The sequence below is a fragment of the Salminus brasiliensis genome, chromosome 14 (genome assembly GCF_030463535.1).
Source record: "Salminus brasiliensis chromosome 14, fSalBra1.hap2, whole genome shotgun sequence".
In the NCBI taxonomy this organism is placed as follows: Eukaryota; Metazoa; Chordata; class Actinopteri; order Characiformes; family Bryconidae; genus Salminus; species Salminus brasiliensis.
In genome coordinates this window covers 17664190-17681020 of record NC_132891.1, presented here as the reverse complement: position 1 = coordinate 17681020, position 16831 = coordinate 17664190, and the positions used below count along the sequence as shown (strand labels likewise).

At 42.8% G+C, this 16831-nt stretch overlaps 2 protein-coding genes across 4 annotated transcripts; both read left to right on the top strand.

The window, feature by feature from the left end:
- The first annotated feature begins 536 nt into the window (after positions 1-536).
- On the top strand, positions 537-4854 carry ssr4 (signal sequence receptor, delta). 3 transcript variants are annotated; one of them, XM_072696308.1, is made up of 7 exons: positions 537-558; positions 1794-2009; positions 2701-2819; positions 3923-3997; positions 4095-4184; positions 4299-4364; positions 4504-4854. In XM_072696308.1, exons 1-7 carry the CDS (start codon positions 552-554, stop codon positions 4606-4608), a joined length of 678 nt encoding a protein of 225 aa, XP_072552409.1. In that variant the 5' UTR covers positions 537-551; the 3' UTR covers positions 4609-4854. The 3 variants fall into 3 exon arrangements, with proteins under 3 accessions (XP_072552409.1, XP_072552407.1, XP_072552408.1); XM_072696306.1 differs by lacking the exon at positions 537-558 and adding an exon at positions 959-1212; XM_072696307.1 differs by lacking the exon at positions 537-558 and having other exon boundaries at positions 1426-2009.
- Positions 4855-5799: 945 nt separating this feature from the next.
- Positions 5800-10633, top strand: sephs3 (selenophosphate synthetase 3). The gene is made up of 8 exons (XM_072696057.1): positions 5800-6232; positions 7417-7520; positions 7694-7801; positions 8923-9077; positions 9216-9306; positions 9403-9502; positions 9774-9986; positions 10117-10633. Exons 1-8 carry the CDS (start codon positions 5926-5928, stop codon positions 10386-10388), a joined length of 1350 nt encoding a protein of 449 aa, XP_072552158.1. The 5' UTR covers positions 5800-5925; the 3' UTR covers positions 10389-10633.
- Positions 10634-16831: the final 6198 nt, after the last annotated feature.

The following is a 16831-nucleotide window of genomic DNA, read 5'->3' as shown; positions in this document are numbered from 1 at the left end:
TTTTCAAAGTTTCCACTTTGTCCAAATGTTTGTAAACCCCTGCTCATTCAGCATTTGTTCTAAAATCAAGAGTATTAATACCATCTACTATTCTGAAGGTCAGATGTTTTATTTATTATTAACTACTATTATTATTATTGAGGTCAGGATTATGTTGGATGCTTAGTTCTGCCTATCAAGCTCGTCCCAAAGCTGTTGGACGGAGCTCCATCATTGTAGATTCATAAAGAGGCTAGCTAGATATATAAACTGCATTACCCAGGAGGCGCTGCGTGACGCTCTATTGCTGCGACAGACTACTACAAAACGAAGAGCTCAGCGTCCGACAGTGTGCCCTACTCACTCTCCCCTACACGCGAAAATCCAGATCACTATATAGAGCACTGCTATAGGGAACCCAATCCCACAAGGTAGTGAACGACTTCAGGCACCTCGTTATGGGTGTGTGACCTCACTGCTGTGCGACAGCAGATTGCGTCGCATAAACAATCTGGCGGTCAGCGTTCCACAGAGCAGCTGCGCGTGGATCTAATCTCAAACCAAACGGCGCAATGGATTGTGGGTATTCCACGTCCAGTCAGCACACGTTGTTCGACACTAAGTATTCAGACATCACTGCAAAATGTCTGAGCCCCTGTTAGTGCACTATAGAGTGCACAGAGCCCAGCTTTAGGAACAGCTAAATAAGGTTGTAGCTAACAGTGCGCGGCAAAGCCTGTAGCAGCACTCCAGAAAGACCTGGGACTGAGACTCTCAGAGGATTAAAGTATTTTATATTATATTTTCTTTGCTGTCACTTAAAAAAAATTATGTGAATAAAATCTTCGTGAATGCTTCAAAATAACAAATACAAAGAAAGTTACATTGGCTTCAAATACAACGTCGCCATTTTGGATGACCCCTGGCCTACACACACACCAACATGTGAGTTAGGGGAGTAGCTAGCTATGCTACCTGTAGTAGTTTCCCCCAACTTCAGCACTGGTTTAGGCTGATCTGCAGCTGCTCCAGAGCCTCTGTGGAGGTTAAGCAGGCGGAATGTGCGCGACTGACTGGGCAGAGTAATGGAGTCTAAAGCAGGGTCTGAGTGTTTCTGGACGTTTCACGTATGTTTCTTTCTACAAGAAAGGCCAGAGCAGACTCTACCTGCTGAGGAGATTGAGGTCCTTTGGGGTGCAGGGAGCACTCCTGAGGACGTTCTTCGACACAGTGGTGGGATCTGCCATCTTTTATGGAGTGGTCTGCTGGGGCAGTAGCATCTCGACGGCAGATAAGAAGAGACTGGACAAACTCATAAAGAGGGCCGGCTCTGTCCTGGGGTGCTTCTTAGACCCAGTGCAGGTGGTGGGAGACAGGAGACATGCTGGAGAACAGCTCCCACCCCATGCATGAGACTCTGGCAGCACTGGGCAGCTCCTTTAGCGACAGGCTGCTTCACCCCAAGTGTGTGAAGGAGTGGTATCGCAGGTCCTTCCTTCCTGCTGCCGTCAGACTGCACAACCAGCACTGCTCCCAGCGGACCACATACACACACACTTAACTACACACACATGTTCATGTTCAGGGAATACTATGTGCAATACCCCCCCCATGTGCAAATAAGAGTCTTTTGCTGTAAATAATATTGTTTATTGTTTTTTTTATTCTTATTTATATTGTGTACATAGTGTAAATTATTTATCTAAATTTTTGTAACTGAGTGTCCTGCTATCCCTTTCTGCTGTTACACTGCGGGACTAATAAAGGACTATCTTATCTTATCTTATCTTATCTTATGTTTGAACTATCTGCAGCTGCCATACCGGAGTCTTTCGCTGGGGGCGCTACTCCAGTCCTCCGCCACCACCCTTGCAGAGCAATGACGTGTCTGTCTGTGTTTCAGCGTTGGAGTGATGATTGGCCTCTCCTTCAGAAAAGCTCAGTTAGCTGTAGGTTCCTTCAGGCAGAGACAGACAGGATGATGCGACTAATTGCAGCAGTTTTGGCTCTTTGTTTGAGTCTGTGTGCAGGTGGGTAACATTTTAACACTGCATTTGTTGTCTTTTTTTTATAAATATTGAGAGATCTGCTAATGTACTAGCTAGCTAATGTGGACGTAGTCTCTTTTTAAACGCAGCTAGCAGCTATAGCTAGCACTGGCTAACAGGAGATAAGGGCGTCACAACTTCAGTCTTTCTCATTGAAAACTTGTAATCATCAGTGTGTGGCTCAGTTAGTCAGTTTGTGTACATTTTAAGCTTGTTTTTAGGAAATGTTCTCCTCAGCAATAACGTTAGTCCATAACAGTGTCCATAACTTGGGTCATCAGTACAGGAGCCAGCTCCGAGTAGTCTGTGGCACTGTGTCGCCGGTGATGTGGAACAATATTCTAATATTTTAGAGAGAAATATCTAGTTGTGTTGGATACTTGTAGAGTAATGGTAGCTCCTGCCTTTTATATATTGATCTAATGCTCAGTGACTCTTAAACAGGTCCTCACAGAGTCCCCCAGACTGTTTGCTCTGTCCCCATGTGTTGAGACTTGGGCTCGAGCCACCACTGATCTGTAGTACCTGTGAAGTATCCTGTAGTAGTGTGAACTCCTCAGAATGCAGTTCTTTTAAGTATCCTGTGGAAAACCCTTTAGTATTATTGTAAATCTTTGTCTACAGTAAACTGATTTGGAGGAATCATTAATATGTCTGTCTGTGATCTCCTCAGCTGAGACCTGCACGGATCCAGTCATCTCCACCTCCTCATACACAACAACTGATGCAGTCATCTCTTCCGAGACCGTCTTCATTGTTGAGTTGAGCCTGGCCTGTGGAAATGGAGCGCAGGTAAACAGCGCAACTGTTATGAGTGGTCAACATCTACAAACAGTTCTTGGCCAGAGTTTCAAAGTATACAATATGTTTATTAGTTAGAAAGTGAGACCTTTGAGACCTTTTCAGACATTTGTGCAGGGCATCCCTGCGAAAATGAATGAAAATCAATGGCCAAAGTAACACAGAGGGATTGAATGCTATGTCATGGATGTAGTGAACTGAAGTGCGCAATCCTGATTCCTCAGACGAAGGCTGCCCTTCCAGGTTTCAGTTGGGAAAGCTTATCTTGTAGGGTCAGCAAAGTCTTGGGGAGGTTGCTATTGTAAGTTGATGGTGAGAGTAATTTTGTAGTCCACCTGACCTAACCTCCTTTAAAGAAGCACTGTTGTGTCCAAAATTATATATAACCCAAACTCTTCATTTATTCATTCAAGCAATTGTCAGTAATTAAGGGTGACCTGTGGATTAAGTAACGATTAGTATTTGTAACCTTTTATGTATGCTTTAGTAAATTTACATTTATTTGACATGGACAACAGACAAGGTTGGCTAAAAGCTGATACATTTGTGTGGCTAATGCATTTTAGTAAGCAAGATCATCAAAGATTAGGGATGAACCAATCCAGTTATTTTGCCTCCTGATCGAATCTGATTGTTTTGATGAGCTGTGCTGTTAATTAATACTAAAGTTTATGTAATAGACATATGAGAGACCTTCTAGCAGGATGAGTTTAGTAGTGACGTTAATATCTTTTAATGCAGTCTGACTCCCCTCGCTGACCATTCAGCTCCCAGTTCCTTTAAAACACTAAACTTTCATTTACCTTCTGAGAACATCCTTACTGCTGGCAGCATTGAGGAATGACAGTTAATGGCGCTTTTAGGACACCAGATGGCGCTCTGAACACAGTGTTAAAACAAAGATTTGGAACTGGCTCAGGATTCCACCTGGATCGGTTTGGCATGTCCCTATTATACAGTAGATTAAAGCCATGGGACAAGAAAAACCTCACATTGAAAAAAGGCAAGGTTACATGACTGATGTAGTTTAATGATTAAAACTACAGTTTTAAATGTCTAACAAAATGACTTCTTTCACTTTTATCCACTTCTAGAGCCTTGCACTTTACGCAGATGTCAATGGCAAACAGTTTCCTGTGACCAGAGGCCAGGATGTTGGGAAATACCAGGTTTGTTTCCCATGATGTTGACTTCATTTGCATTCTGTCATCATTTGGAAAAAAACTTTGTAACCAAATGTTACTAACTTCATTTTATCCTGCTTAGGTGTCCTGGAGTGCTCCCCATAAACAGGCTGGTTCGGGCACATACCAAGTCAAGTTCTTTGATGAGGAGTCCTACAGCACGCTGCGTAAGGTGTGGTCCCTTTATTAGTTATTTGAAAGATTTTGTTTTGATGCGCACCTGAATTTGCACGCCAGCCTGCCATGCATTTGACGAATGGTTCTAATGATGAGTGAATTGTTTCAGGCACAAAGAAATAATGAAGACGTTGAAGCCATTAAGCCCCTCTTCACTGTTAATGTAGATCACAGGGTGAGTACACATACGCATACTAAGAATGATTTGCAAGGCATGAAATGTTTGATTTAAGGTCATTTGGTGTTTGTGATCTTTATTGGGATTGTTCATGCAGTGCCTGTGTTCAACACTGACTCTCAAAACTTTGTTTTAGGGTGCATGGAGTGGTCCTTGGGTGTCCACTGAGGTCCTGGCTGCTGTAATAGGCATTGCTTTGTACTACCTGGCCTATAGCAGTAAAAGCTCCATTCAGGCATAAATGATCATCGGTGCTAAACATGTGTTTTTTTTTATATTGCCAATACTCCAAAACTCAACCAGTGAGTATTCTCATGCGAGTGCTAGGTGTCATTTGCTCAAACCAGAGAACTGTAATATTATGCAGGTTGGATATAGCCATGTCATGAAAATGTTCTATCAGGCTGAAATCACGTGGTCGCATTCTGGGGTTTGGAATGTCTGCATTTCAATGAAATTCATTGAATAAAAACTTTTTTAAAACTGAGCTGATTTTAAAGTTTTCATTTTTTCTTCATTTTTAATTTATTATTATTTTTTAATTATTATTATTATTAATAATAATAATAATAATAATAATAAGCATTGTGTACAGTTTTGCATGCACAAATATGCACTAAAGTTGTATGTTGATGATGGATAAGGGGTCTGTGACTGAAATGACCTCAGACCTTTTTTGGGTTGGGGTTGGGGGGAGGAGGAGGAGGAGGAAGATAGTAGTACATGGTTTTCAAGCAGGCTTGTAATCTCTCATTGCAGGATGCTATGCTGTTTGTTCCTGATGAAGTTTATAGTTTTTATAGTACACATTTTTGCAGAGTTTGTGCAAACAATGCTGCACAGTGCACCACCACTTTTGACTCAGCTAAACCTTCCTGCAGGTTCTTGACAGTCAACTAGTTCTTTCTGAGCTTTCTAGGTCTTCCAGATCTCATCTTGACCTGAACTTTCATTTCCCAATAATGATCTGCACTGTAGAAACCACTCACAGCCCTCCCACTTTGAGTCAGAGAATGAATTAAACATGGCCATTTAATTTAGTTGAAAGTCCCTAATTAAAACTGATTATATGCATCGGATCTGATTTGTTAAAATAAATGAATAAAATCTTGTATAATAAAGCTTTTGAAAGATTTATGGTGTCGACACTTCCGCACGGGGCGCTGAATAGGACTTGGTTCTGACCGTTGGGACTCCTGCGTTAGACAATAGGTGGACCGTACCATTTAAAATCAATAGGTATGCTAGGTTTTGCTCCACTTTCAAACTTTTCTGTCAAGCGAATGATCAATATGTACTGATACACGACATTAATAAAGACACAAAATTTTAGGTCTAAATCCCAATTATTTGGTCATGAAAACCAGCCTATGCCCCCCCCTCCCCGTCTCGTGGGTGAGATGGTACGGTCCCTACCTTTAGTCACCCAAGCCATTGCTACGGCAGCAACCCACAGTCGCTCACAGACAGCAGCCTGTCGTTTCGGGAAATAACATCAGCTCTGCTCGAGTTCCAGCTTTCACGGTCTGAATGAGGAGCGAGTAACTTTTGGCGCACCATGTCTCGTTCGGGGCCGCCAACTCCGCCGGTCGAGTCGTGCGGAGCGGGTGCCTACCTCCCGTTTTACCCGGCCGGCTACCAGGCTCTTCACCCGGAGGAGCACGGCCTGGAGCGCGCCTTTCGCCTCACGGCCTTCTCCGACATGAAGGGATGAGGCTGTAAAGTCCCGCAGGAGACTCTGCTCAAACTCCTGCAGGGACTTGAGCCCGACCGCCAGGCGGGAGAGGATGGGAGGACGGGAGAAGCCGGAGACGAGGCTGCTGAATTCGGGCAGCTTTCTTCCGTTGCACATGGCCCCCGGTTAGGTAGGCTACAAACTGTGGTGCTGCTAACGCGACTAGCTAGCCAGCCAGCTGGCTAACAGTGAGAGCTCGCAGTGCCTGTTATTCCAGAGGCGCAGCTAACGTGTAGTCTGTTACTGGTGTGGAAAGTGGTCAACAAGTTAAGCACGGAGACTGAGGGAGATTTGCAGGTGAATGCAAATGTTCACTCAGTGATGTAGCCTAATAGCTAAACTCTTAATGACCCTGTTTTAGCTAGGGAGAGCGTATCCAGCAGTGTCCTGCTATTAGGAGACCGTGCGGGTTTAACAACCGGATAAGACTCGTTTGTACCTGTAAACCAGGACAACTGGACTGGATTTGTTATTATTTTCAAACAATTTCTTTTTCAGTATTTTAGCCAGTCCACTGAAGTGTCCCACTACAGTTCTGCAGAGCAGTCGCTCTCTTAAGTGCCCCTCAGGAACCCCCAGACGGCCCAGACTTACCCCAACTTTCAACACACCTCGGGCCCGATCAGTGAGACTGACTGCTGAGTAAAACCCCTTAGCTTAACTTTTCTTTACTATTCATCAGATTGTTTTTGGCACCTGCTTGTCTTCAGTACTTCCATCAGGTTAAAACACATTTTCTTAAGTATAGGTTTAGGCTCTTTTTATAGTAAATGAAGTTAAAATTCTCTTAAAACCTCAACCAGCCTGACATAGCAGTCAGTTTGCTAGTCCAACCCAATATAAATGGACTATGGACCCTTATCTGTAATCATTTATGAACATTCAGCTGGACAATAACCAAAACAGCTTGTGTGTGTTTCAGGTGGACACTTCTCGCAGCATAGGAGAGAAGCTTAACGTCGCTGTCACTTAAAAAACACTGATCTCCATATGGCAGCTTTACAGGAGCAGGGAAACCCTTTAGTCTGTGTAAAATGATTTGTTTAATGACATTTAGGAGCATTTCTATTGATCCAGTCATTATGAAATTTAACATGGTGTAAAGTGGACGTCTTTGTATGACCGTGGCGTTATGTATGTTTCTCTTATTATTTATTTATTATAGATTATTTTGCTATTAAATGCATATGCACTTGAAGTCGATGCCTGTTGTACCATGAAGCCTAACAAGTAATGCTTCTATGACCAGAATCGGCTAACAACCAAGTTTCTTAAATTGTCCACATATCTGAATCCACCCTGTCTATATTTCAGGTATTGGGATGGATTCTTGTGTCATCCCTTTGAGGCATGGAGGTTTGTCCCTGATCCAAACTACAGACTTCTTCTATCCTTTAGTTGAAGATCCATATATGATGGTAAGTGCTGCCAGGCCATCCGTGTCTTTTGACAAAATGCAGGTTGTTAAACTATTCCTTTTTTTTTTAGTTCAACTGTCACTGATTCACTCTTTGTAAACATCAGAACCGTTCTAATATGTGCACTATGAACTAGATCTTCTAATACTTGATTGTTCTTCACTTGGTGGCAGGGTCGAATAGCTTGTGCAAATGTGCTGAGCGATCTGTACGCCATGGGCATCACTGAGTGTGATAACATGCTGATGCTACTTAGTGTAAGCCAGAAGATGAATGACAAGGTGAGCTGTGAATTTCTCCATTTAACCTTTTTTCTTATGCCGCCTCAGGCTCTGAGTGTCATGTACCTTTTAATCTAACTTATTGAGACATGAATAATTTCCATATCTAATGATTTCATAAATTTGAGCTGTGTGAACTTTGCTACTTTGCATGATGTTTCTCTGTGTGTATAGTGGCCCTTTATGCAAGTTCAGTATGCAAAAGATTACAGCACAGTGTAAATGACTGTGAAGGTAAAGTGCTGGACCTGCTCCAGCCTTCAGATCAAACAAAGGTAGTACTGATGGAGTGGATATATGAATGCTTAAGCAGTGTAGAGCTGTTTTGGGTTTATTTCTACTTTCCATATATCTAAAATGGCTTTATGAGTTACTAGAACCTCTGAAGGTTAAGTGTGCAAGGAAAAGGTATTAAATGAAGTAATGATGAAAGTTTCGTTAGTCTTTAACATCCTTGTTGGTTAAGGTTCACCTTAATGTATAGCCTAGTTGGTTAAAGACTGTGAAGATCTGTGAATTTTTAATTTGACATTTACTCTTGCCCGGAAGCAGCTATAACCTAAAGTTAAAATTCTACTATATTTTTTTCAGATAGTTCGTTATTGAAATGTAAACAAAGCCACTCAGGCTGGTTTAATAAGAAATAGTGTATTGCGATGGAACTTTTGGATTGTTGGTGGATTGTCAATTGGTGATTGATGGATTGTTTTTCTGTATTGCTATATTACCTAAGTAAGTATTATAATTTTACTTGCAACATAAAGAGAAAAACACATTTCTCTTTGAGTACTTTCTTGCTTTAGAACATCCTATGTTCTTCTCCACTGTAAATTGATTAAAACAGAGTGTTGGCAATCATGCAGAGACTGTACCCTTTAATGTAATACATTTGTGATATAGCTTTTAAAACCATTGAACTCTTCAGACTTCTGGTTACTGTCCCCACCACTGAATCTAGAATTAGGATTTTCAAACCAACCACTCTCTGTGATTTTCTTAGCTTTGCGACCATTAACTTGTGTCAAATTTGTAAACAATTAAATTAATTACCCTCCAAGAGTGCTTTCATTAAATAATCAATTCAGTGTAAAGTGATTCTGAACATGGCACTGTTGTCTCAGGAACGGGAGGTGGTGATGCCCTTATTGATGAAGGGCTTCCGTGATGCTGCCGAAGAGGGCGGGACTTCAGTGACGGGTGGCCAGACTGTCATGAACCCCTGGATCATCGTAGGAGGTGTGGCCACTGTGGTGTGTCAGCCCAATGACTTCATCATGTGAGTCTCTACTATAATAGGTTTTCATTAGGCTTTTATGCAGATATGCAGTACGCCTGTCCTCTCATCTCTATAATATATATTATTTACAGTTAGAAATGGTATAATGTCCTCTCACCCTGCTTTGCATGTATGCAGGCCAGATAGTGCCGTACCAGGTGACGTGCTGGTTCTTACCAAACCTCTCGGAACTCAAGTGGCCGTTAACGCTCATCAGTGGCTGGACATAGTAAGAGGGCTCTTTTTTTTACCTATATGGTGGCACAACATGCCGTCCATGTGTCTGTGGCCTCTCCTCATTTTCGCTTTTTCTTCCCTAAACCAGCCGGAAAAATGGAACAAGATCAAGCTGGTGATCACAAAGGAAGAGGTGGAACAGGCTTATCAGGAAGCCATGCTGAACATGGCTACACTCAACCGTACAGGTAATAAAAGAAAGAATGATTATTTGTATGGAATTGTTCTGATAATATACAGTTTTGTGACCTCTTTACACTCTTTACTGTATTTCTGGATAAATTTGATCTGAAATGTGATGCAGTAAAACATGATTTCAATTGCTCTTATTAGTAAAACCTGATATAATAAAACATTATAAAACAATTAGTCTCTGGCTATTTCAGAACAGCCTCAAGTTGTATGAATAGCATCTTGTGGGTTTATTTAAAACTGTGGTTGGCTGCTGTTTCTGTTTAGCTGCTGCCCTAATGCACAAGTTCAATGCACATGCTGCCACTGACATCACTGGCTTTGGGATCATCGGGCATGCAAGGAATTTGGCAAAACAGCAGCGTAACGATGTGGCCTTCGTTATCCACAACCTGCCCATCATTGCCAAGATGGCAGCGATCAGTAAGGCTGGAGGAAACCTCTTCGGGCTGTTGCAGGGGACCTCCTCTGAGACGTCAGGTCAGAGATATGGAACATGCTTGCACACTTTTAATGACAAACTGTTTCGGTCTTTGGAAATTTACAGCATTTTCAAATCAGCGGTTGTTCAAAGAGGCAAAGTGTTTAACACTTGTCTATGTGCCTTAAGGTGGTCTCCTGATATGCTTGCCGCGGGAACAGGCGGCACGCTTCTGTGCGGAAATGAAGGCAAGCCGGAGCTCGTCGCTGGGGCAGGAAGGAGGCGTGGGTGATGGGCAGCAGGCCTGGATCATCGGCATCGTGGAGAAAGGCAATCGCTGCGCCCGTATCATTGACAAGCCCCGCATCATCGAGGTGCCCTACCGCGGAGCTGTAGCCAACACGCAGGAGGGCAACAACAATAACTCCAGCCCTTCTGAGGCACAGCCCACCCAGGCATAGTGGTGCAGCATCTATTACAGCCTAGAATACAGTAGGAGAGTCAATGGAACGTGTCTCGTTCATCTTCATTTATTTTGCTTTATCTCAGCCCCCCTCTCCTGGGGTGTGGCCTCTTTGAGAGTGTGTGGGAGAGAGAGTGTGTGGGTGTGGTACATTTTGGTAAGACTGAATTGGGGCAAATGTTTGTGTGCATGTGTGTCGTATGAAGGTGTGGGAGAGTGCGAGAGTGTGTGCCAGAGGTTATACAAGGGGGGGGGGGGGGGGGGGTGTTCACTCTGCTGTTCATTTCTTCTCCCTGTTCAGCCGATGGGTTGAGAGCAACAGACCAAAAAATTTTCCTTTTACCTGGTGGGAAAGGAAACGGACAGCAAACTCCTATCATTCACTGCTTTGTCTACCTTTCTTTCTCATCCACTTGCAGTCGAGTTGTAGAACTGGCAAGTCCTCTGTTCTACATGCCATAATGTGTCTGGTTGTTTTCTCTTTGGCCTTCTACCTGCTGTCTCTGTTCTCTTTCCCCTGAGGAGTGTCCACCTCTTCTGTAGCTTGAGTCTGTGGGTTGGTCAGGTGACACTTAAATTGCCTTTATTAAAACTCTAACGTTTATTGGCTTTTTAGACGCAATTTCCGACTTGAAACATCCCGTCTTGTTTCTCAGTAGTCAAGACCTTTTAGATCAAACGTTTCCTTCTGTGACAATCAAAGCCAAGTGTTTGAGAAGAAGCATCTAAGCAGCATATCTTAGAGCAGTGGTTTTCAACCCTGGTCCTTGAGTATGGTTTTTGTTTTTTGTTTTCTTTTGTTTTGCTCTCTCTCTACCCTGTAAATCTTTGTGTTTACCCTGCTCACAACCTAGCCAGTCCAGCTAATCGGCTAACTAACCCCTAAGCCCTTTTTGAGTTAAAGGTAATGTGTATGAGCAGGAATCCACTAAAATGTGCAGGGCAGGAGGTCATCCAGAATCAGGGTTGGGAACCAGTGTCTTAGAGTACTAAAGCATGATCAAATCAAAGCAAACAAAAAGTTCCAAATAATCTTTAACATGAGTATATTTAATTTATTTGATATTTAATTGGGTCAATGCAATTGTCTAAATTACAGAAGGTTGGCCTTTTGTTTTTTTTTTCTTACTGTATGTTCGTTCTTGTGTATTTTCGGAAATGGTTGAAGGAAGTATGAGGTGTTTACATAAATTCAGGTGTATTGAGTACTTCAAGCTCGTGTTCAAGCCTAGACAAAAATTAAGCATAGGAGTTTATTTGATAAAATCACAGCTAGCTGTTTCATTACCTATGTGAACTGGGGTAGCTTTAGGGAGGTGTGTATCTGGTTTGGTGCGATTATTAGTTTGAGTTGTGGGGAGCTTGGTTGTCATTATTAATGCTGAGGTGTGCATCATTTACTTCACTCCATATGATCTCATTCTCTTCATTTGGATCAGTAGTGGAATTGTAGTCTGGCTTTCCCCCACCCCCTGTATCAGAGAGAGGGTTGAGCAGCTCTCTTTGATCCATCGGGTGAGGCCAGAATACCTGAGGGCTCAGCCGAATAGCTGCATTAGAACAGAAGTGCTACTCCTCCTGATGATGATGCCTTTCCCTTTAAACCCTGAATAACTGGGAGTGGGAGAGGTTGATGTTACTGGAAAGGAGGAGAGGTCCCTGATCTACTCGGCCTATTCGACTGGCTGAGCGTGTGATTTCTATGCCATCTCAAGACAATAAAACAATCAATGTAGTTTCTCTAAACCGTCTCAGTTCTTCATTTCATTCAGTGGTGTATTTAATCAGGTTCATGTCAGGTATGTGTAGTTTAAGGGGGCGTGATTATGACCAGTAAAACTTCAGGAAAAGGTAGCGGTTTCCCAACATTTTTAGTTCACAGCTTCCGCAGCTGGTCACAACAGATTTTGAGGCCCATGAAATTAAAGTGCCCAGATTGTTTTAACTGTGATAAATGTAGTCAAATGAATTTTATCTGTCTGTATAATCATGCAAAAATAGTTTAATGTAGTTTCATGATTATTTTTATTTGCTAAATGCCAGAATTATGAGAGGGTTTTTTTTTAAAGGCAATTTTTATTAGTTTAAACTCCAAAGGTTTAAATACATGAAGAATACTATGCCTTCAAACTATTTGGGACAGCCCATATGATGATGTCATGTCTTTTCCAGCTTCAGTCAGCATCTTCAGAAGATCTTTAGTTTTGTTCTTGGGTTGATTTGGGCACATTTAGGACCAAGATGGGAATGTCCAGCCATTATACCACCCAGGAAGGAGACAGGTTCTGTGTCCCAGAGATGAACAGGCTTTGGTCCTAAATGTGCCCAAATCAACAGCAAAAGCAAAAGACCTTGTGAAGATGCTGGCTGGAGCTGGTAAAAGTGTGTCATTATCCACAGTGAAACGAGTACTGCATCCACATGGGCTGAAAGGCCACTCTACACATAAAAAGCCTGATTAATGTTTGCAAATGCACACAGGGAAAAAGAAATATATATATTTTTTATGTCCTGTGGTCTGACCAAACTTAAATTGAACTGTTTGGCCACTGTTGCATTTGGAGGAAAAAGAAGGAAGCTTGCAAGCCTGAGAACATCATCCCAACTGTGAAACACGGGGGTGGCAGCATCATGTTGTGGGGTTGTTTTGCTGCACGAGGAACTGGTGCACTTCATGCAATAGATGACATCATGAGGGAAGAACAGTATGTAGAAATACTGAAGCAACATCTCAAGACATCAGCCAGGAAGTTAAAGCTTGGGCGCAAATGGGTCTTCCAAATGGACAATGACCCGAAGCATATTGCCAAACTGGTCATTGTTGGTCAAAGTCAGTGTTTTGGAGTGGCCATCACAGCCCTGCTCTTAATCCTATTGAAAATGTATGGGCAAAGCTGAAAAGGCATGTGCGAGCAAGGCGGCCTACAAACATGGCTCAGTTACACCAGTTCTGTCAGGAGGAATGGGCCATAATTCCTGCCAACTATTGTGAGAAGCTTGTGGAAGGATATTCAAAATGTTTGACCCAAGTCATACAGTTTTATGGGCAATGGTACCAAATACTAATGAAATGTATTTAAACTTTTGACTTTGAAAAAAGTAATAAAGATTCCCTAGATATAGATACAATTTCGCTAATCCTAATTGGCCTAAAATTGGTAAAAACGATTCTAAAGTCATGTCATATACAGTATATATAATATTTTTTAATAAATTATTATTTTTTTATTTATAAATTTTCCATCCATCAATCATCCATTGAAAGGTGAGATATGCATCGGAATAGTAATGCACATGATTGGTGAAAAATGTGGAAATCTGTGTGTCCTGGGAGGCTAAATCTGTGTATGAGAGAACTATGTAAAAGTGTTTCTTTTAATCTTACCGAATTTCTAGGTGGAATATTGACTTCTTTTTTCCATGTAGAGGCCTGGCTGTAACACCATGTACAACTAACCCTGCTGTGTGGAGGCTGTATCTTAGCCAGGGTAGCGCTCACTGTAAGTTGTTTATATACTTTGAAATGGTGCTCTATTACAGTCCTCAAGAGAATAACTGCAATATGTGATGTACAGTTCCCCCTATCACATGCAGTGCTCCAGATAGTGGGAGGATGAGGGCCGACACCCACCTCCTTCAACACGAGCGCAGCCAGCCAGCTCCTCTGTTTCCGAACTGACACTAATGCAACGTCACCAGGCTCCCAACACGCTCAGAGGAAACCTTTGATACACCGGCCACCGGACGCCAGTGCTGGTGTGATGTGATGTGGGGAGAAAGTGCCCACCATCTGCCCACCCTGGAGAAAGCAAGGCCAATAATGCTCTCTCTGGGCCCCGGCTGACGATGGCTAGTAGCATGACTGGGATTCGAACTAGCGATTCTCCGCTCATTTTGACAGCACCTTATTCTGCTGGACCACTCTGTGGCCCTAGAAAATGACCTTTTATGCCACAACAATAGTCTTCATTGTGAATCTTGAGAAATGTCTGCCTGCTGGGAAAAGTGCAGAGTATGATGATAACATCATATTGCCCACCCTTATTTAAATCATGCATTGTAACTCACACAAGCTACCACATGGTGTCAGCAGGTTTTAACAGGCAATGAGAGCTCTTGCGCTGCAGCTGCTTGCTCACTCCCCTCCCTCTGGCCGTGGTGTTCCGAGCTCTGCAGCACATTGTGTACTTCTGACATTGTACCTGTGCAAAGTCCATGTAAGCAGATGACCTTATTAACTCGTAAACAGTCCTTGATAACAATGCAGTGGACTCTTAATATCAATAGGCATGTTACTGACCATGTGGCCATGAAATGGTGTTTCACTTCTCAGAGACACTGATGATGGGGATATCGGCTTTAATATAAACATGAAGAAAGCTCAGGGAAGAAAAGGTCCCTCTTTGCTCACGCGGTCTAAAACCATCTGCGTTTAAGTCAGTGGACTCTTGAGAAAGTGGTTTCTCAGAGACAAAGCCAAAACAAATCCCTGACTCGTCGCCATTGTGTTTTACATATTGATTACGACTTTCAAAAGGCCGGAGGACTGGTAGAAAAATAAAATACTTGGCACAGCTTCAAGGATTTGTCTTCCCCTAAATCTCCTCAATTTATCAAATGCTGGTGTGAATTCGGTGAGGAATGAAGGAGCTTCGTCTCTGGAGAAATAGCCTGTGCAGCCGCGTTTTATGTAAATGTCAAGTTCCAACTGGGCCTCGTCCTTCCCGTTATCCGTCTATCCATCCATCAGTTATGGTCATGCATCTGATGGTCACAGGTTATGCTTAATATTAACCCCAAACCATTCCAGGCAAAACCAGGTTGGATCGGTGTTGGTTCAGTGTCTGCGGTCCATGTAATGTGAGCCGGCATATCCTTGCAAGTCTTAGCGTATGCATGTATAAGCACTTTTCCTCATGGCTCAAACGAAGCACAGCAATGAGATGTTTCGCCAAGTTGCGTAAGAAGGTATGAAGACACTCTGTGGCCAATTCATCAAGTAAATGTTCCATAATAAGCATTAGATTTGTTATAAAATAGCAATAGCAAAAGAACTCATAGACCTGACCTTTCGCAGGTGAAGAAGCAATGGGAGTGATGATCTCGGCCTGATGAACTGCCTGTGTGTATACAGTGTAATTTCAAGGTGCCCTAGAATGGAAGTGACATATCATGAACCTCACGCACTGGTTTCTCACCACTGAAACCAAAACAGGGCTGTAAAACGGGTCCAAGTCACAAAGGGAGGCCAGAGTGCTAGGCTAAAAGCTAACCAAGTTGACTGGATAGAGTCTCTCCAGCAAACTAACTGCACATTGTGCTAAGAGGATGCCAGGAAAACAGCAACACTACAGTAGGCTAGTCTAAGCTATGCTACTTGACTCCTGTGAGCTGTCTCAGGAACATAAACCAGCTAATGAACGCAAAGCTTATCTCTATTTTTCTTGTTTTTCGCAAGCCTACCAAAAAGGGAAACTGGCGTGTTTCATGGACATTTAACAGGCCTCTATAAATGCAAGTGGGTATTTTTCACCCCACCCCAAAGTCACATACTTTCTATTTATGCATCAAGTAAGTTTAAATACTTGAAAAAATGCATTATGGCATAAGAAGGAGAGGGTACTGGTCCATTATATTTAGTGTACGAAGAAAAAACAACCACTGGCGGAGCTGATGAGCTGAGATGAGGAAAGCTACAAAACCTCAGATAGTCACTCTATACAATTGTGGTGAGCAGGAAAAACATCTAAGAATGCACAACTGGTCCAACCTTGACGTGGATGGAAGAACATGCCAGGTTCCACCTCTGTCAGCCAAGAACAGAAAGCTGAGGCTGCAGTGGACACAGGCTCACCAAAACACAGATAATAGGCTCAGAATTCGGACCCTTGTATCAATGGTCCAGGCTGGTGAACTTTGGCTCTGTTGACAGCAATCGATCATCGCTGGAATGCCACAGCCCATTTGAGAGTTTTTGCAGATCATGTGCATCCCTTCACTGCCACAGCTTACCCATCTTCTCACGGCTACTTCCAGCATGATCATGCACCATGCCGCAAAGCAGAAGCCGTCTCAAACTGCTTCCATGAACATGACAATGAGTTCAGTGTTCTTCAGTGGTCTTCCCAGTCACCGTATCTGAATCCAGTAGCACACCTTTTGGATCTGGTAGATTGGGAAATTCGCTGCATGAAAATGCTCCTGAAGAATCCACAGGAACTGTGTGATGCAATCATGTGAACATGGAGCAGAAGCTCAAAGAAATGCTTCCAACATCTTGTGAAATCCACGACAAGAGGTTTATGCTGTTCTGAGAGCGAAAAGAGGCCCTACCCTAGCAAAGTGCTCAACTCTAGCTTTAATGAACTTCTGCTGTTCCTCATAGTTCTATTCTTCAGTTCTTCTGGTTTGGAGAGACTGCAGAGTGTTTCTGAATGGCAT